At 48.7% G+C, this 21,132-nt stretch overlaps 1 protein-coding gene across 1 annotated transcript in view; it reads left to right on the top strand.

Annotated features, from left to right (window-relative positions):
* The first annotated feature begins 4,818 nt into the window (after nt 1-4,818).
* The window catches only part of HEG1 (heart development protein with EGF like domains 1), a 95,441-nt gene continuing 79,127 nt past the window's right edge, over nt 4,819-21,132 (top strand). Inside the window, exon 1 of the mRNA XM_090277781.1 lies at nt 4,819-5,210. Coding sequence (XP_090133907.1) covers nt 4,883-5,210 — 328 coding nt within the window. The 5' untranslated portion in view covers nt 4,819-4,882. The remainder of the gene's footprint in view (nt 5,211-21,132) is intronic.

The following is a 21,132-nucleotide window of genomic DNA, read 5'->3' as shown; positions in this document are numbered from 1 at the left end:
AACAATCTTGACCTCAAAGATCGAGTTCTCATCCACTGTTCCCTCTCCTTGTCAATGGCCCCACCATACACCCTGCCATGAAAGCCAGCAACTCAGGAAATCTTTGACCACTCTTCTTCATCCTCTGCATCTTGTGGATTTTATCTCCTGTAAGCTCAAACTCATATGTTTCTCTGAACTCATTTCTGTCATCCTGTCCAAAAACTATTATTTCTCACTTGGACTTAACTTGGAATTCTTGTTTCTTTCTAATTTATCCCCCATATCATAGCCAGGATGATGATTTCCAATTGCAAATCATGTCATGCTTCACTCTCTCTCCTCCAACTCCCATCTTACCCTACCTCCCTAACTTGAAACCTTAAAATGACTTCCCTAAATTTTTAAGATAAAACAAAAATCTTTAAAATGGACCATTAGGGTCTGCCTGACCTGGCTGCTATCAAAGTCTCCAGCCTTGCTCTCTTTCCTAGATGATTTCTCCACACTCTTTTTTGCCCCAGCCACAATAGCTTTCTTTTGATCCTTTACAGTTATCACAATCCCTCCTGCTTCAGGGCCTTTGCACATACTCTTCCCACTCTGATTAACAGTCAACATATTAATGGCCCACACAGCTTTCAGATCATGGCTCAATCTCATGTTTACAGGGAACCCTGACACCCGCTCCCAAATGTTGTGCTTTAGAGCACCTTCCACAGTGACAAGTTTGCATTTATGTTCTTTTGATTACTGTCTGTCTCCTCCAAAGCTTAAAGCTCCATGAGGTCTGAGACTCACCCAATACCAGCACAGAATAGTCATTTAGCAAATATTAGTTGAGTGACTGAATAAAAGAATGAAGCTACTGTGTTAGGTCCTGGGGTTACAAAGATGAATAAGGCACAGAACTTTCAGAAAGCAGCTTGTAGATTGGGGGTGGGAAGGCACAAGCAGATGAGAGGATGAGTAAGCAGATCCAGGGTGTGACAGGGTGATGAGCACATAGCAGACGGGCAGGCCAAGGATGGTGAGGCTTGGGCCCAGCTCACCACTCCCAGATGAAGCTCACTCCAGGTGTCTATGACTGATCTCTCAGTCCTCAGTGACCCTCTGATGTTACTGCTGTGCAGCTACCACTGTATTCCAGCCATGGCAATGCCACCCACACTGCCACAGATTCTGCAGGAACACTATCCTCAGGAACTGGGTGCTCTCCAAACCTCTTCAGAATGCAGTGTTATTAAAGGCTCTGATTATAATAAAAGCATTGTATAGAGTACTTCAGTCAGAAGAGCTCCTGGTGCCTCCTGCACAGTGATCTCATCATGTCCTCAGACCAACCCCGGGTAATGCAAAGGTTAATAATGACTTCTTCCCACTGTACAGTTGGAGAGACTGAGGTTAATAGGGGTACTTGACTTGGCCAAGGATTGAGAAGAGCTCAGGAACAGAGAACTTGGAGAGAGCCCAAGGCCCTCTCTATGGGGTCCACCAGCCAGAGCAATTGGCAGAGGAAGACGGCTCAGGCTAAGGACGTGTTGCAGCAGAAGCCTGCAGGCTTGCTTTCTTTGGTGCAGAAGCGTATGTCATTACCTCTTGGAAACATAGAATGTTAAAGCAGGTGGGCCCTGAGAGATCATCTGATTCAACACTCTTGTTTTATGAAGGAAGAAACTGATGAATCTCCTTTCCCTTTCCTTTCCCTTCCCTACTGATATTGAGTGATAGGGCAGAGACTGCTAGCAATCTACCCACACCCCTTCCCCCCCTTCTTTGCTTGTATGGCTAGACTATAGTTCCCAGATGCCTTTGCAGTTTGGTGAGCCATGTGACCACGTTCTCTCCAGTGGAATGTAAGAGGAAGTGAAGCATGCCACTTTCAGGCCTTGGCCCATCAAAACCTCCCATGTTCTTTTCACCTCTGGCTGACTGGGATGCCAATTCCAAGGGCAACTTTGGAAGCCACCCATACATTAGCAAATGGCAGAACTGCCACAGTGTGGATCCATAAAAGAATGTGTGAAGACCCATCCTACTGACCTGAACAGCAGTGCCTAAGGCTGTTAAGTGAATAAGAAGAATAAAGCATCTATCATGTAAAACTGCTGCATTTGGGGAGGGCGGGGCTTGGTATTTGTCACTGCAACCTAGCCTAAACCTAATCTAATTAACACAAGTAGAGACAGGAAAGCTCCTATAAAAGCTCTGACTACATACAGTGTTGTGTAGAAAAGACACTGTATTCAACCACTTTTGAGTGTCCCCACACCCCCTCTGGAAAGGTTAGGAATGCCTGACTCCTAACTCAGTCCGGAAATGAGGCCTGAGGTCGCGTCCCACCTGTTTCATTCTAGATCAATAAACTCCCAGGGCTGGAATGGATCTGACATGTCATTTGATTTATCCCCCTGGCTCCAGATAGGGCGTCTTCTAAACCATCCAAAATGACCAAAATTCCTGTCTGGATTTTTATATCTCCGGGAAGGAAACACTACAAATGTCCTTAGACATCTGTTTTATATATCCTCGATACTGTGTCAGAAGGTCTTTACTGAACCTCAGAACAACAGAGCTGGAGCACTCCTTTGCAATCATCTAGGAGATCAATCTTTGTTGTACAGATGAGTTAACTGATCACACTTTTAAACAGTGGTAACGTTAGGACAAGAAGCAAGGGCCCAAGACCAAGTTAACTACTCTTTCCAAGGTTCTATCTGCTTCCAACTTGCTCTTGTTGTTTCCTCTTGTTTTGTCCTAGGAGAAGATGAAAATGTGCAGGGGTTCATCTTCACTGTGATCCGTCTTTCCAGGTTTTCCTGCCTCTCCCCCTCCTCATCCACAGCTGTCCTGAACTTGATCGTGCTCTTAGAAGTCATAGAGGAGATTAGAGAGACAAATCTGTGGTGCCGAAAGGGAAGGGACAAGTGGCAGGTGCACATTTGCTCCTTGGGCCTTGGTAATGAAGGCATAGTCTCTAGTGGGATCTCTGAATCTACATGAGAAGCCTGTAAAAGCCATTAAACCCTTGAACATTACTGGTTGCCTGGGATGGTAATTCACGCTATGTGAAATATTCTCTGAGGAAGGAAGGGAGCGGCTGTGACCAGCACCTCTAAGCACAGTGTCTTGTCTTTGTTGGGGCTTATAGGGCTGTGTCTGGGCAGCTGGGCAGTCCTGCCTGTTAATATGAGAGCAGGATCCCGAGAAGTTGAGCTGGGGCCATAAGAGCAAACCAGATTACTTACATGGGGATCATTGTATGGTATTTTCTTGGAAAGACCTGGAAATTCCATATGAGGGCCCTGGAAAGCTGGGTTGTTCTGGATCTTTTAAAACAGAACAAAATAAAACCAAATAGTTACTGCTCACTTCCCTGTTGAAGGTGAGCTTGTTTACATAGAGCATCCTTATGTTTTCTGCCCAGTGACTCACTTGGACTGATTCACCAGCAGCTGCCCTGGACACCATAATCTGCTCATTCCCCTGGAGGTGGGTTATGGAGCTTTGGATGTCAACAGAGAGCATAGAAATAGGGTGGAGAGACAGGCATGAAAGGGAAGTCCAAAGTCAGTTTCCTGAGCATCTGGTGCTCAGACAGGGGCCTCCAACAGAAAACTGATGAGATCCCCAAGGAGCTCCAGGTTTTATTTCAGCTGAGACATTGTCTGAATTATTGTAAATTTGGAATAATGGGACCAGAATTAATGATGTCATATGATTATTCATAAACACATTCCTCAATCTTTGGGTCTAGTTTCAGAATCTTGAGCAAATTTTTTTTCCATTTTGAGCCCCTGTTTCTTCACCTAGAAACGAAGAGGCTTGCAGCCCTAAAATTTATACTTTTTATAATTTTTCTCCCTGGAAAGGAAGGGATATGGACACATATGGGACTTTATTTTCCAGGAAAATCTGTTCACATTAAATCTTTGACTCCCTCCCCTGAAGGTTTCCATTTAAAATTCAGTGATCTCTATGAGAGCTTTTGAACTTGCCATCTGCAGCCCTTTTCCTGATTGAGTTTGCCCTAGCAGTTCCTGAATTCACAGTTTTCTTTTCCCTGCAGCCTGTTTGGGTGTCCTGGTGGTGACATTTCTGCAGAGCTCTGGTGTGAGCCAAAGGCAGTGGTCAATGGGGATGAGAGGGCGCGCTGAAGGATGACTCCCGCATGGGCCGCAGGATGAGGTGTTAGGCTTGGCAACGTCAAGCCCAGCACCAGCCCTGGGGCCCGGAGCATTGGGGCGGGGAAGGGGGGCCACCCCAAAATAGCAAGGGGCAATGTCCACACGGGGCGGGGAGTACGGGCACAGGTTTCACTTCTGTCCCACATCAGATCACTTTGTAAAATCTAGTTAGTGCTAATTAAATTACTCAACACCGGCTTTTCACCGATTCATTGTGCATTTAAGGAGCTGGAAAATTCTGGTTCCTGATGCGTAAGACTCAGTTTTTCTAATTTTTCTCCAAATGGTAAAGCAATACTGGGGGTGTGTGTGTGTGTCCAAGTTGGCTGGCTCTGTGACCGTCACCCCATGGTCCCAAGCCGGCCGCTCTGCGGCGGTCGATCCCCGCCCCCTTCCTGCCCTCTCTCCGCCCCCGGGCCCGGCCGCGCTCGGAGGGTGATGTCAACCCGCGGAGGAGCCGCCCGCCCCGCGACCCGCCCGGGCTAATTAGCATGTAGCGGCGCCCGGGCCGCCCCTGCCGCGCCCGCCCGGCCCCCGGCCACCCCCCCCCCCCCCGCGGCTCCCCACAACTTTTGAGGCGGGGACTGCGCTCGCAGCCTCACTTCGCCGACTTACCCGGCCCTGCACGGCAACCGCCGCCCGCTTCCCTCGCATCCGCGCCCGTCCCGCGCCCGCCCCGCGCGCCGGGCATGTGAGCGCGGGCGGGCGCCACCACCATGGCCTCGCCGCGCGCCTCACGGAGGCTCCCGCCGCTCCCGCTGCTGCTGCTGCCGCTGTTACTGCAGCTGCCGCCGGCCGCCCCCGGGACGCGGGGCCAGCCGCCCTCGCCGGCCCGCGGCGCGCCGAGCCGAGCGCCTCCCGCAGGCGCGAGGTTGGCGCGGTCGTCCCCGCCCGGCCCCGGGCGCGAGCTGCAGTCGCCGCCACCCACACCGCCCCGGGAGCGCCGCGGGCCCGCGCCCCCCGGCCCCAGCCAGATGGCCCAAGCGCCGGACGCCGCTGCACGGCCGGGACCCTCGGGCCGCGTCCCCAGAGGCGGGAGCGCGGGTGAGTGAGAGCCGGGGACCAGCCGCCGAGCGAGCCCCAGGCTTGGGGTGTGGGCGCGCCCCGGGGCCGCATCCCCCGCCCGAGGCCCCTTAGCGCTGCTCGACCCGGGTGTGGGCTCCACTGACCCGGGCGTGTGTGGGATCCTGAGGGCCGGCTGCGGGGGACGGCAGGGAGCGGACGGAGTGGGTTTCCTAGATGATTTCGCTGGTGGCTGGACTGGGGGTGTGACCATCCTGCCCGCCCTCCTTGGAAGAAAACTTATCTCCCATGGTGTACCAGGACCACCCCTCCCAACCCCGTGTACATACTCCCCTTTTAAAAAAAGGAAAAATCCCAAACCTTCCAAAGCACCCTACCACCTCTCAGAGTGATGACGTCCGGCCTGCCTAGTCCCCAATTCCATTCTTTTCCTATGAAGAAATGTCCTCTCCAGGTACAAAGCCTGACTTTGAGATATAAATAACTGTTTTGAAAGCATTCTAGCCCTTAGGATATTGTAAAGGACAAAGGATGTAGTTGGAAACAAAACACTCCGCTGGTTCACTCTAAAACGGGGGGGGGGGGGGGCGGGGGGCGGGGAGGTGACCCCTGCAAGGCAAAAGCTGACACAGGACTGTCCCGAGCCTTTCCCTCCCCTTTCCTTATATACATAGCCACTGCCTGAACTGCCCAGAGGACCGGCCCACTCTCCTCCGGTCCTTTTTATCCAGGTCCTTCTCTATGTCTGGAAGAAAGGCTCAAGTCTGAGTGAAATTTCAACTATAATACCATTGTGACCTTGGGGATTTCGCCTCATTAGATCTGTTTCTCCGTCTGTGAAATGGAAGTAACGATCCCTGTTCCCCCTGGCCACCTCCTGGTGATGGTGTGACAAAATGAAAGTAAAAATGATGGGAAGTGCTTGGACGAAGTCAGCAGTGTGGTGGTGTTAGCCAGTGCCTTCCTGGGAGTGACACAAGGCACCCGCTCCCTCAGGGTTACCCTGGAGAGGAGGAGTTTAGTTGAAGGGTGAGAAGATTTCATCTTCCTAGTTGACACTTCATTTAAGTCTCTCATATCACGCAAACTGCGATGTAGGAATTCGCTTGCTTTGTTGAACCTAGGGACGCATCCTCTTAATTAAATTTTTAAAAGTTACCAAAAAATCAGATTCCCCCAGTAAAAACTCCACTCCGTATTCAAATGGTACTCGCATCGTTGCAAAATACCCTGTCTTTGTGAATTTCTAAATCACTGGCACAAGACAGAGCTGAGGAACAGTAAGGGAGTGGAAACGAGAAAGAAACTTCAAAAAACCGGCTGCAGACACACCCACAGTGACTCTGATTTTAAATGACTTACAGCACACATTGTTTTAAGTTCCACGGGAAGGAATTAGGAACATAAAAGGGAACATTTCCTGGCTTTCTTGCACTAGAAAAGTAACTGAGGAACGGTGCTGTGTTTTGTGAGTTTTCTGAATGGAAAGTGGAGTGTAGGGGACTGAGGTCATGTCAGCGGAGACACGCAGGAATTGAAGGCAGGTTTGTCTGGTTGGTAATCAGGATTCTCAGCTTAGGCCCTGATCTTCTTAGGGGATGGGTGGGAGGGATGATGCCTTTTGGGGGTGGGGTGGGGTGGAGGTGCGGGCTCTGGCTGGACGAGGCTGGCACATGAGTCTCCTTCCTTCTCTTACGCTGGGAATCCCTGCATGTCCCAGAAAGCTAGGTGTTAGTCACAGGGAGCTGGGTGTTACAAGAGGAGGGGCAATGGAGGAACACTGGCTTGGGGGCCTCAGCAGGTAAGAGGTGGGGCTGAGCCTTGCTAGCCAGGGACTCCTCCTCTGTCCTAAGTGTCCCACCCTTCTTCACACATCTGGCAGATAAACACTGCTAGTCTTGGCTTTACAACCTTCTCAGTTTGATTCATTTTGGGAGATGAGAGCGATGGAGACTTAAGGTGCTTGAGAGCCGGTGCCGGTGAGAGTCCCAGAGAGCAAGCAGGCGGGAGGTGGAGTAGTCTAAAACTTCTCTTATCTGAGAGGGTCTGTCCTTGTGCCCCCATGAAGACCACCCAAGGAGTGTCTGCTCTTCTGCTGATCTAAGGCTGGATCTCAAGTGGGGATGTTAGAAACCTGAGATTAGAAGAGAGGAAATTGATTACCTATTGAAAACTGCCTGAAGCTACTAACCTGACAGGATTCAGGCATGACCTAGTGGTTGTTTTCTCCTGGTGGCTCGAGCATTGTCACATGGGGTGGGGGGTGGAGAACAAGAGAGCCAGCATTGCATGATTTTAATGAGTCCGAGTTTCCTAATAATCTCCAAGGATTTTCTTTGGACCCTTTCTGATAGGCCGCGTGTGTCACAAGGTACAATCAGTTATCTCCCATGGCAGCAAAGTCACTGTGCTGAAACGAGCCTCACGAGGCCCTCTGGCCCACATTGCATCCCATGTGTATGTCTGCCCTCTCCGCACCCGGCAGATGGCCATCCAGGTTGTGAACCAGCGTTTCTGTGTTTGGGTAGGTGCGCCCTCCTGCTGGTAATGAGCCCAAGTCTTACAGATAACATTTCATTTGATTATTTGGGGAAACTGCCTGCAGCCCCTTCTGCTGCAAGGATGCTCACGGTCAGTGCATGGCCCTGGTGGCTTGGGCTTCCAAATACATGGGTGTTAGCAGCAGGGACCAGAGATATCTTTTCTTGCCTGGGCCCAATTCTAGCCCTTTTCCTCCTCTTGACAGAGTTCAAGGTTCTCAGTGTTAAGTAACCGCACTTGTCATTCTTCCTGTGGGTTGCTGGCCTGCATTAGACTGCAAGTCTCAGGACAGTAGCCCCCACCCCACCCCATAGCCATTGCTAAGCTTTTGCTTCCACCTGTCACCGGTTCGCTGTTTAGCTGAAGTTACTGCTGATAATTCAGCCAGTGGAGATAGGAAGGATGACAAGGCCTGGAGGTTTTCTTTTTCTTCGTGCTTTGTTTTATTTTTTCTTAACAACTCAGGCCTTCAGAGCCACAGTTATCATCTGATTTTTATATACCTTGATTTTTGCAATTTATAGACCATGCTTTAATTGTGAGATCTGCATATGAGAAGGGAAAAAAGACAAGTCATAATGAAAATCCATGGAGAAGAAAAGAACTTTCCCACCGAAAGGGGAAATGACGCTGAGTAGCTGAGCAGCCAGCCCAAGAAATAATAATCTTAGAAAAATACAGCTCCCTAGAGTAAAGGAAGCGCTGTGAGCCCAGCCCCTTCTGGGCTGTTGGTAGCTGTCGCCTGAATTGCTGTAACTTTGTGAGCCAACTTCATCATTTAGCTTTAGCTGCTGGGTAGACCAATGCACAGGGCAGTGAAGACTCAGGCTGGGCAAGAGGCAGCTCTGCAGGGAAGGGAGAGGGGCTTTGCTCTAGGAGTTGGTCACCTGTGTTCTGGCCAGGCATGGGGAGGTGGGGGATGTGGGGATTGCTTTGACGGAGAGTGTGTCCCCCATAGAAGGAGAGATATGGGGGAAGGGACTCTCTACATGCCTGTGTGTGTTTAAAAGGCACATCCTTTTAACCTTGCAAAAACCCTTCCCTCGGCATGTGCACAAATGCTGAACTGCTGTTTTCTGCCCAGTAGCTAAATGGTGTGGGCAGACGGAGAAGGAAAGGTGTTTGATGCTCAGCTGGGCAGTGACTGCTTTCTTCATTCTGCAGAGCTGGGGAAGGAGCCTCTGCCCTCCCAGCGGTCTCCTCCGCCTTCCAGCAGCTCTGCCCAGCTGCCTGAAAACAGTGTTCTTGGAGTTGACTTGTCTCAGAGTCGCTCAGAAAGAAAGCAGAGAACAGATGCCAGTCAGAGTTTTCATGAGCCACTTATTGCCTTCTTCAGTGGCTTCCCCCTGCCCCCAGGCCCCTTTTGTATGAAGGGTTGGGAGCAGCAGGGAAGGAGGTTAGCGTTGGTCCCGCTTTAGACTTCAAGCCTTTGAGCACCCTACCTGTGGTAGGAACTTTCCTATTTTTCATCCCAGTGACCCTCAAAACAATCCTGTGAGAGTATTATTTCTCCTTTTACAGTGATAAAAACTGAAGCCTGGTGAGGTTAGATCACACAATACATGGAGGAGGCAAAATTTAAATCAATTTGACCAAACTATTCTGCGTCTTTCTACAGTATCATGCAGCCTCAGTGTTCCCATCGGTACATGGGGTGAGAATTGTTCTAGATCTCTAAGATCCTCTCCAGCACATTTTCTTCTTCCTCTCTTCTCCGGTCCCTTGCTCTTGCTCCTTTTTAGAGAGTAGGGAGTAAGACTGGGTGAGAGATGGGATGAGAAGGTGGCGGTGGTAATGGGGAGTACCTGCAGAATAGAGATTTAAAAAAATTTTGGAGGGAGGGATTGCTCAAGATGAGGCTGTGTGAGTGTGTATGTGTATGTCTATATATATAATGTTATTTTATATATACATTATGAATTATGCCCTACTTATATGTCAGTCCATAGGTTATTGATGCTAGAGGTAGCTATATTAATTATCAACCAAACTAAAATGAATTGATGATGTTTTTAATGGGCTGTCTCTGGGGAGCATGGCTGATATTATGAGGCAGAACTTATGCATGCCTGTTTAAACATTGGTGCAAAAATAATGTCCGATTTCGAGGTCTATTTTAAAAATGAAAAAGCCCATGATTATGAAAATACTTATTCATTAACATAACCTCCTTTACTTTCTAGAACCTCATTCCATCTGTCAACTAGCTTATAAATGCCACGCTTGTAAAATTCTTTAGGTTTTGAAGCAAAATATGAATCCAACTCATTTTCATCCTCTTCTCTTGATGTCAACCTAAGACCATCAAAATGATTCTGTAGTCCCCGAAACAAGTGATAATCAGAAGGAGCAAGGTCAGGAGAATATGGAGGATGAAGCAATATTTCCCAACCCAAGCTCTTTCAAGAAATTTTTGGGGAGTTGAGGTGTGTGAGGACGAGCATTATTGTGATGGAAGATGACACGCTTTCTGTTGACTAAGGAAGGTCGCTTTTGTTTCAAAGCTGCTTTCAGACAACGAAGTTGTTCACAGTAAAGATCAGCAGTAATTGTTTGATTGTTGTCTAACAGTTCGTAATGGACAATTCCTTCCATATCCCACCGTACACTCAACGTGATCTTCTTAGGATGAAGTCCTCCTCTTGGTTGTTGAACTCTTCTTCCTCCTCGACTGATCCACGATCAGTGGCGTTTAACGTTATGATAAAGGATCCACTTCTCAGCACCTGTAACAAGCCTACCTAAAAATGGTGCCTGAAGGTGTCGCGAAAGCAATGATTCACAACAAGCAACACGCTGTTGCAGATTCTCTGGAGACAGTTCGTGTGCTACCCATTTTCCAACTACTGAAACCTTTCCAGTCCTTTCCAGTTGCCATAGCATGGTTGTATGGGCTACGTTAAATTGTTCTGCAAGTTCCCTAGAGGTAATGGTGGGATTTTCTGTGACAACAGCTTCCAATGCATTGGAATCAAGTTTTTTTGGACGACTCTTTTGGTTCATTTTTCAAACTGAAATCCCCACTTCGGAAACGGGAAAACCACCTCCTGCAACTTCTTTCAGTCACTGCATCATCCCCATAAGCACTCTGAATAGACTTTGCTGCTATACTTGCATTGGCACCTTTATGAAACTCATAGAGTAAAACATTTCTAATGTGGTCTTTAGATGGGATGAATATGGGTGCAAATATTGCAGATGATTATGAACAATACTTCGATAATCTGAAAAAATAAGGTATAAATTAGTCACTGTGACATCAAAAAATTATAAGAAGAGACGCAAATTTAATAAATACTATCTAAAACTTTCTTTTTAAAAAGTTGGACATTACTTTTGCACCAACCAATAGTAGGAGGAGAGGTTAAATGGTGCTCCCATTTGGAGCCTATAAAATTGTTTTCTTTTTAGCATCTATGCCCTCTTTCTACCCTCACTGTTCATCTCACATAGGCAAAAACAAAGATGTTTCCAACCTGTGCATTTTCCTCTTCTTTTGCTGGAGTGTGGCAGATGTTACAGCCTGTGTCATGTTTGACCGGTTGGTAAAGCAGGAAGTAGTTATAGAGCACTTTCTATATCCAAGAAGGCTGTGCCAAGTATACGGAGGTTGCAGTGCTAGTCTGTGGTGCTCCCAGGGAACATGCAGTCTTTGAGGGGTACAGACATCAAAATGATAAAAAGTGAAGCGATGCATTAGTGATTCATAAGTGAACATCACGAGAAGATCATACAGACCTAAGGAACCGTGTACGCAGAGGTGGAGAGGCCGCTGGCGGGTAGGGAGTCCAAGGAGACTTCGGAGGGAAGGAAGGAGCTGCCTGGGGTACGGGTAGACAGAGGGGTGCAGAGGGTATTGGCACCAGCAAAAGCCCAAATATTAAAAAGTTCAAAACTTTTAAAATGGAGGCAGTCAACAGCCAGGAAGGTGGGGTTGGGGTGGGGAAAGAACTTGGGGAGACCGGTTAGTCTCCGGGATAACTGGAGTCGTTGAAGACAAGACTGGAAAGGAGGGTTAGGGCCCATGGCGGAGGGCTTTGGAGGCCTGTGGAAAGTGTTTGTTTTATCGCATTGCATTGAGGAGCCCCTGACAGTTTCTGAGGAAGGAGTAGCAGTATGATCTCCTTGTGACGTTCACTTATGAATCCTGTTCGTCTGTGCTTGGATGAGCCACAGACAGTCCGCCCTTACTACAGCCAGTAGTTATTTCAGAAATACTGAATGCCGGCAGGCTTTGTGTCGCTACATTCGGGGGAAGACATTGAAAATAGGGCATGGGCTAGAGTGGGGGGAGTGGACATTGAGAAGGAGCGAGGCAGGGGCCATTTAGAAGGGTATGGCTGGAGGATGTGGTGACTACCTGGCTGTGGGCATGATGGGAGCAGAGAGGCGCGCTGCTTTGCCCTCAGAGCAGCTGCCTGAGCTTCCAGTGCTGTCACTGTCAAGGTTGCAGCACGTCTCAGTGGAAGTGTTCTGGGCACAGCTGAGAATGTGGAACTGAACTGGGGAGAAGTGGGAGCCAGGGTCAGCCTGGAGGGTTGAAGCCACAGGAGAAGAGGAAGCCTTTCTAACCGGGTGGAGGCCATCCAGTGTGGACGATGGGGGAGAAAGTGGCGCCCGCCAAGGAGCCTGCTTGGCCTGAAGGGGCAGTGAGGGCCGGACAGCCTGGACCTGTCTGTGGACTGGCAGGTGGTTTGAACATAGCACACGGTTTATGCCTAGAACGTGATGGAGGTTAACGTGCATCTGTTGGGACTTGTCTGCTCATCCCGGCATTAGCCAAGTTAAAAGGGAAAGGGAGATGCGTGAGTGTGAGGCCTGAGGAAAGGCCACTGGATCTGATTCTGCGATTTAGGGGAGCCTTCAGGAGCGCAGGAAGAGGCAAGTCAGAGAGAACCCGTGCCCCTGATGCCCACCCCCTACACCTGTTGTCAGCTCTCCACTGTTCCATGTCAGAAATTGGCAACTCCACTCAGTTACTTAAACAAGAGGTCTAGAAGCTACCCTCCAGTCCTCTCCCTTCCTCGCCCTCTACAGCTTTCTTTCTTTTTTTTTTTTTTTTTTGGTAACGCCAGTGGATTCTGTTTCTAGAGTATATGACACATCTGCCTTCTTTGTCTGCACTTCTCTCTTCTGTTCTCCCTGTGTGCCGTGCTGCTCTCCCTCTAATCCATGCTCACAGAAGCTCAAGTGATCTTACAATGTAATTCAGGTCACCTCACTCTCGGCTGAAAACCCTCCAAGGACTTTGCATTGTACTTAGAATAAAATCCAGACTCCCTGCTGGAATGCAAGGTCTGCAGGATCTGACCCTGCCAACCCTCTGGCCTCATCTTGCTCCACTCCCCTCTTCTAACCACATCAGACAGACTTTTTCCTGTGCTAGAGACTAGGCACATGGGGTCCCCTTGCCTGTCATTAACCAGCCTTCTAGCCAGTGCACGTGCCATAAGGCCGGAACAAGCTTGATGTTTCAGGACTGGAGAGAAGGAAGGCCACAGTGGCCAGATCACATAGTTGCCATGAGACCTGCAGTATGGAGGTCAGATTTTCTTCTGGGCTCCATGGATGCGGTTTAGCAGAGGAGTGATGTGGAGAGTAGACTGTGGGAAGCCCAGAGAAAGCAAATGTGGGAAGCAAGCGCTAGTTGGGTGCCTGACCCATGGCGAGCACTCCTGGGTAGTTGTTGGATAAGTGATCACTAAGGGAGAAAATGGTCCAGATGTCAGAGTCGGAGGTGGAAGGAGGAATGCACGCGGGCAGTAATCTTTCTGACTGAGCTCTCCTTATGTTCCTGGATCATCAAAACACAGGGTAGGCCCTGCGTGGTGTGGCTCAGTGAGTTGGGCGTTGTCCTGCAAACCGAAAGGTCACCGGTTCGATTCCTGGTCAGGGCACAAGCCTGGATTGCGGGCCAGGCCCCCAGTTGGGGGTGTGCAAGAGCAACTGATCTGTTTCCCTCGCACATCAGTGTTTCTCTCCCTTCCTTTCTCCCTCCCTTCCCCTTTCTCTAAATTAAATAAAATCTTAAAAGCAAAACAAAACCAAAGAAAAACACTGGATAGGCTAGTCAATACCTTCCTCATGCTTTACCCCCAAAAGCAGTAGGACAGTGGGCTGGCCAGTCGTCCTCTCAGGGTGAGGGAGAAGGCAGGGGGCAGCCGCTGGAGCAGAGAGGCCTCCTGCATCCTTGCTGTGGTGTGGGGTGTGGTCTGCGGTACCCGATCTCTGCAGTCAGAGGTTTGGATGTACATGTCTGGAGTGTTTGCCTTTTTCTTATTGTTGGTCCAGGAGCTGTCAGAGGGTGGTGAGGATGCTTCTCCCTTCAGGCAGGGGCCCCTCCTCCCTGACATTTGTGGCCGCTGCCAGCCTGGCTTACCATCCGTCAACATTCAGCTCATGTTTGACTTAGGCTCACGATAAGGTGCGTTTTGGTATTTCCAAGCTGTATGGTCATCTTTGCTTTTTAAAAATTATAACATTTATTTTTTTCTGATTATAAACATTTTATGTGTTTATCTTACAATTTGGATGTTAAAGAGAAAAACGACAAATAAAATATTACCTATATTCCAACTACTAGAAATGTATTAAAATATTAACAGTCCTTTTTGTTTCTCATTTACATGGAATATAAAATTTTATATATATGTATATCAATATAAATATCCAGAATGGATACTGTTGCATTATACCATAACTTTGTTTTTTAGCTATTTCTTTATTGTATATATAAAGTGTTCCCAGTTTTTCACCATCATAAATTACGCTGTGAAAAATATCTTTTCGCATCAGTTTTTGTATTTATGCCTGAAAATTGGTTTAGTGTCAATTCCTGCATATGGAAAATTTTAAGATGCTGACAGTACTACCAATGGTCCCTCAGAATTGTACCAAATCATACTTTCACTAGCATTGTTTGATTTTGTAGATGCCACCGCTCCCTGTCTGTCACTGAGCATTTTTATTAAACTGAGAACCTTTTCCCCCAGATATCTCCAGATAGTGGTCTGTGGGGGTAGGGGCAATCATAGCATTACTCTGCTGACCTCATTTCCTGAAGCTTCTCAGGCTCCATCTTGTCCTCTGGTCCGAGGCAAGCTGAAGAGAGGGTGTCTCAGTGGGTGACTGACTTTGCAGGGTGTGTGGTGAGCAGGAAGTTGGGTGGTTACTGCTGATGGAAGTTGGTGTCTCCCGAGAACCTGGCAAGCCATTCGCCGCGGGTGTGTTGAGGGGACTGCCTCTGGGCAGGAGGGCAGCCTAGGGAAATGCTTTGGCAGAGCGGTCAGGCAGAAGGCAAGCTGTGATTTAGGAGGAAGTGGACTGCAAAATTTGGAATGGGGCAAGAGAGAGCCATTTCATTTGCAGTAATTGGTCCTTTAAATTGTGGAGTACTGGGCAAAATTGGATTTCTGTTTTGAGTCTATAAGGACATTTTTAGCCTCATCCTCCCTGGTTGATTTCCAGCTAGAGTCAGTAAATTTCACTTGGTGCTCAGAAACTTTTGGTCTCCGTGTTCAGGGCACAATGCAAAATGCAGGGTCACCTTGGATTGGGAGGTTATTTGATAAATCCAGACACTTCCAACCAAGTGATAGGTGGCTGCCGTTCACAGACAGAGTGGTCCTAGAAAGGTGCTGGAGACCATTGAAGCAGCTTCCAAACCATTATTGTGACAGTTAAGAGCTGTAGTTGGGGGTGAAAGTGGTGCTCCAGCAACCTGGAATGACTAGAGGTGAAAGGTGGTCCAGAAGATCAAGTTTTGGCTCTGCCCCTTTGTCATAGTATAACTTTGAGGAAATCATGCCCACTTCTGGACCTCCATTTCTTTATTATGAAGTGAGTGGTTGGTCCATCCCATACCAAAAGCTCCATTCCTGGGAGGGCCCATCTTTAGCCTGTGAACCTCCTTGCCTTCCCTGATGCGGTCATGAAGTGTGGAGGGACTCAACACTGGGCTTCGGAGCTCAGGGTCTGGGAGCGGCGGGGGCCTGTGTGAGGGACCAGGAAAAGGGCGTCATGGAGGATCTGAGTGTACACCTGTGAGCCCGCTAGACCTTCTGTTTCTTGAGAGCCAGGACCAGGCTCTATCCATCTTTGTTCCCTAGTGCCTAGCCCAGGCCTTGGCCCAGGGAGCGTCTGTCCAAGCTGTGGCCTCCAGCTGCCCAGGCGGTACTGCAGCCATGCCTGTACCACTATGTGATCTAGGACTCGTAATAAGGAGCTGGCAAGACCACCTGCCAAGTCTACAGGGGTTGTTAAAAATGGACACTTTTTATTTTTTTTTTTACTTTAATATTTTAGTTCTGGGGTACTTGTGCTTCATGGAACTATTCTGGTTGCCCTGTCATGGTAAGAATATTTGAGGAAAGCTCACAGGTCAGGTGGTTGGAAGGCACGCTCTGTGTTTCTTGTTCCTGGGGTTATTGGGGGCATGAGGGGAGGCTCTGACCTCACTGGTAGACCTTGAATCACAGCGGTTCCCACCTCCCTGTGCTGAAAAAGAGTTGGGCTGCTGAAGGCCAGGAGATGGATCTGATAAGTTCCCAAGTTTCTGCTCAGGGTCTTTGCTAAGTTGGGAAATGAAGACCAAGGAGGAAGATGGGTGGTGAGAAGAGGCCAGAGACCAAGGTCGAGCTCTCCAGATGGCCCTGGGCCATCTGAACTGGAGCAGTCACATTGGAGGAAGGAGTAGAAGAATACAGGGGAGAGACGACTGGTTGTAATCTACTGGGATGTTGTTCTTTGCGTAAGGTGACCATCGTATGTTAGGCCAGTATTGAAAACCACCCCTTTTTCCTTCCCTGGGTGGCAGGAGGAGACGGAAACAGCTTCAACTTGGGGGCCAGTGTCATTCCTATAGCCTCTGGGGTGAGGCTATGCGGTGAAACTTTCTGGGATCATCTTTTGCCAGGGTGTGGATAAGAGCCCCACTGGCTTTGCACTCACAGACCGGTGGAGGTCTTGGCTTGGGGGCCGGGCTGCCCCAGTTCAAACGCCAACAATGCTACTTGCCTGCTGTGCGAACTTGGTAGGTTATTCAGCCTCTCTGTGCCATCAGTTTCTCATCTAACAGGATATTAATAGGCCCACTCAGGGAATATAGGTGTCATGTAACCCCCAGAAAGAGGATTGCTCAGTGCCCGGGTAGGAGAGCTCTGCCATACTGGCAATGATGATGCTACTGCAACCAATGCCTCTTTATCTGGACCATTGTGTTGACGGCAGCACCTGCTTCATCTCCAGGCTTCTTGCACAGGGTATAAGTTCTGAATGCAAAGTGCTCAAGCTCACCTTCCAAGGACCTCCGTTACCTAGTCCTTCCTTACCCTGGACCCTTGCCAACCCCACCCCTTGGTACTCCTAGAACTTTCTGTTCACCCTTAGCTTCAGGTGCAGAGAGGAAAGAGCAGGACTTGAAATGAGAAAAACTAAACGTCACAGCCCTCACCTATAATCATCTGAGGAGACCAGATTTAATACACATGAAGCAATTAGGATTTAAAAAAAACAAAACAATACATGAAGGGTTTGCTACAAAATAATAAGCCTTTAAAAATCACTCACGGACCTGGAGAACGTTATGCTAAGTGAAGTAAGCCAGTCAGAGAGAGACAAATACCATGTGGTTTCACTTGTATGTGGAATTTAATGAACAAACTGAACTAACAAGCAAAATAGAGTCAGATTTATAGAGAGCAGGCTGATAGCTCTGGGGGAGGGGGTGATTGGGGCTGGAGGATCGAGCAAAAGAGAGAAAGAACTCATGGACAACAGTAGGGTGATGGAGGGGGAGGGGTGGGTGGCAGTGGAAGAGGGTGTGGAGAGGTAAATGGTGATGGAGAAAACTACAGTACATACATACATACATACATGAATACATAATTCTGCATACAATTAAAAAAATCAGTCATACCGAGTTTGTGACCAGTGAGTGCTGCCCTTCTGCTCAGAACCTTTGGAGGTTGTTGACTCATGCCTCAGGAACGTTAGGAGTGGGGAACCACCTCAGAGCCAGTGTGTGGGCCACAAGCCACGCACTGGTGTTTTTTTGCAGTGAAACCTCCTTCTGGATCCAAAGTGGGGTCACATACCTCCGTCTCCTGCATCAGTCACTAGATTGGGCTTTGAATTTGTATCTGTTTCCAAAATAATCCAAATCTATTATCAAGGTATGGAAATTTAGGAAACTCAGGAGAATATTCTGCAGGCTCTGTTGAAAATTGGAGAATTTTAGAAAACAGCTTGAGCAATCACAGCATTGTTGGAATAAGTATGTCTTAATGGAACCTCTTTGAAGAAGACCATAGCCATTGGATAGCTGAATTCTTGTGGCTTGTGAGGAATTATTCATAGTTTAGCCTGGCCTCTGGTAATGGAGCGCTGCTGTCCCTTGCCACTGGCAGAGTTAGGGGAGGGAGATGCCAGTGGAGGCTCAAGAGCTCTGTTGGGGTCAGAAGACTTTGCTCTTAACCCCTTCACTTTCTAGCTCCGTGGCATTGGGCAGCTCCCTAATGCTTTTGGTCTTATTTTCCTCATGTTAAAAGTGGGGATAGTAATATCTCTCTTGCTTCCCTAACAGGGCTTTTGAGGAAGACTGCAAAAGCTCTTTGAAGTGTGGACATAGCAAATAATTTGAGTCTTAATACAATGAACTGGCTGCGACCTTGGGCAAGGTGTTTCTTCTCCCAGCCTGTTTCCATATCTGTAAAGTGGAGATGGTAACTCCAGTTCTGTCCACTTCACAGCATTTTGTGGGTAAAATGACTTAATCCACCTGGACAAGCTTGGTAGACGTGCATGTGTTGTGTGTGTGTGTGTGTGATTAACGCCTCCAGGAACACATGGGCATCATTACCACGCTAAGTGAATGGGGCTTCGTGAAGAAAGTAGATGCCGGTGGGTGAGTAGAAGGTTGAAGAGGAGGTGGAGAGAGGGAGAACATTCTAGGCAATCTCAATAGTCTCATTGAGGCCTTCATCTCCATGCCCTCTCAGCTACCTCTGGTTGCCAGGATGAACTCTTTTCCATCTCCTCTCCCTCCCACCAACTGGGATGTTCCTCACAGTTTCACCTTGGCCTTCCTCCCCCACCTCTGTTCAGTGAACCTTTATTGAGCACTGCCCATGAGCCATGTCTTTCATAAGGGACATGGAATTGGGATCAAATAAGTGATAATTGTATAACAAAATGAAGCAATAGCTGGCGGGGAGAGGTCTCTCTGGGAAAGATTTCTTGGAAGTGGTGGCATTCAAAACCAACTATCTCTGCCTGCCCTTTTCTTACTCACACGTAATCACCATCGACTCTTCCTTCCCTCCTTCCCTCCCTTTCTTCTCTTTTCTGAATCCTGTCAGTACAACTTAATTCCATTTGCACAGTGAGCGGTGTAAGCTGTCAAGATGTAATTCTCCACTTGTGTCAGGAGACTGCAGTGTGGGTCCAGGTGTCCTTAGGGAGGCATCGTGGACGCCCACCTGAGGAGGTCGCCTCTGTCCTTTCTGGCTTTCGTTGTCTGAAGATACTGTTGTTCCTGTGAAGTTCTCAGTCTTCATTTTGCTCTTTCTTGTCTTTCACTCTTTCTCTATTTTTAAAAATGGGACTTTCTTTGGAGTCAGACAGACCTGGGTTGGGTCCTATTCCACTCCATGCTGTGTAACTGTGGGCAACTTATTTTCTCTCACTACACCTCAGAAAAGCTGGGATAATAATGGCTGTAATGAGGCTTAACTGGGACAGTCCGTGTTCAGTGCTTAGCGTGGTGCCTGCAGGCCCCACACCCCACACGTTTGGGCTGCTGTAGTCATAAATTACCCTAGTCTGGTGGGTGTGTTCTTTTGAATCCTCCCTAGCTTTGTCTCTCCCTCCCTCTGGAAGTTTCTCCCTTTTGTTTTATTTTTCTTTACACTTCCTTTTTCCTCCCTCTATTTTATGTCTTTTTTTTCTTAACTGGCTATGGTATACAACTGATTTTTAAAATATTGACTATATGTGAATCGAATGTCAGGTTTCCCAATCTTAATTTTAAAAGTCTGTTTTATCTCTTTAAGTAGCTTTCACTTCTCCGAGCCTGGAGGGTCCTGGCGGGCCGCAGGGAGCGCCCCGCTCCGTGAGAGGCAGTGACGGCAGCGACCTCGCTCCCTTCCCGCCTCCAGCTCAGGCCCCAGGCCCTTCGTGCCACGGTGCCATTCCCCTGTGTACATTCTCTGACATGGTAAACTTACTAGACAAATGACGTTCCTGTGATTTCCTTAGAGTCCGGGGCCACCTCACGCAGGTCTCCAGAATAAATTAACCGCAGAACTCATCAAAGTCAACCGCCTGCGCCAAGTGCGGGTGTAAAGCCCGCAGCCACAGCGCATCGCCTTCGCCCGCCGCCCCGGTAGCGGCCCCTCTTCCTGCCCCGGCCGCCCCCTTCCTCCTTGGAACCAGGATGTTTTTCCTTGCCTTTTTATTGTTTCGCTAACCTGGCAGGCCTCCTTAGGTGGAGCCCTGCCACCAGGCTTCCTCTCTGGGTGTGAGTGAATGTCAGGGTGACGACAGGGGAGACAGGGAGGCCCGCTTGCGTCCTGTCCTGGCTGCTCCACCTTCACCTCCAGGCGCCACAGGGAGTTGCCGGGGGCTGAAGAGTCTCCTCTTTGGCCCCTCAGCTGCTGTTTCTTTTTCAAAGGCTGAGAGGGGCAAAGAAAATGAGGCACAATGTAGACACCCCCCAGATACAAGGTAAATTGAATGGGAATCTTCTGACCTTGGACCTACGGCTTTGTCTCAAGTTTGTTTGTTTCTAAACCCATAGCTTCGTCTCTAAAGCAAAGAGCTTGAGATCATTTCAGGGTTCTTCGTCTTTCACTCCTGCTTGGGTAGGCAGCTCCCTCCCGGGCCCCAGGCCACCTCAGGGGTGATTTCCTTTCTGGAAGTCTGACCCCAGACTCAGGTCTGCAAACCCTGGGTCACAGGTTAGTCCTACAGGCCTGCCTTTCTCTCAGATGGTGATCAGCCAGACAAAAGCTGACTGTCCCACAGGGAGGGCAGGATAATATGCCTTGTAAACTATATACTTTTCATTACCAGAGGCTGCTTCAGGAGAATCTTCCTTCAAAAATCAGATCATCAGATCTCAAGTCCAAATACTTCTCAATGTGTATGGTTTTTCTTAGGGCCCCTTTCAGGGCAAGAACAAGGAAGGAAACGCAACTCCCTGTGAGCCCTGGACAGTTCACATCAAGGGCTGAGTCTTTTGTTCACACAAACTCATTTGGCTCCTAAACGTCCTCCGCCCAGAATCATTACATCCGCAGCAGCGTTTCAAAACACAGCCAAGAGCGACCAGCTGAGTAGGAGGCTGCCTTTCTGGTGAGATCGCAGCACCTGCCCCCACGCCCCCAAGGTTCCTGTGTGCCCC

The sequence above is a fragment of the Furipterus horrens genome, unplaced genomic scaffold (genome assembly GCF_987537825.1).
Source record: "Furipterus horrens unplaced genomic scaffold, mFurHor1.1.pri manual_scaffold_1, whole genome shotgun sequence".
Taxonomy (NCBI): domain Eukaryota; kingdom Metazoa; phylum Chordata; class Mammalia; order Chiroptera; family Furipteridae; genus Furipterus; species Furipterus horrens.
Note: the sequence above shows the minus strand (reverse complement) of the source record. Positions and strands in the feature narration are given on the sequence as shown.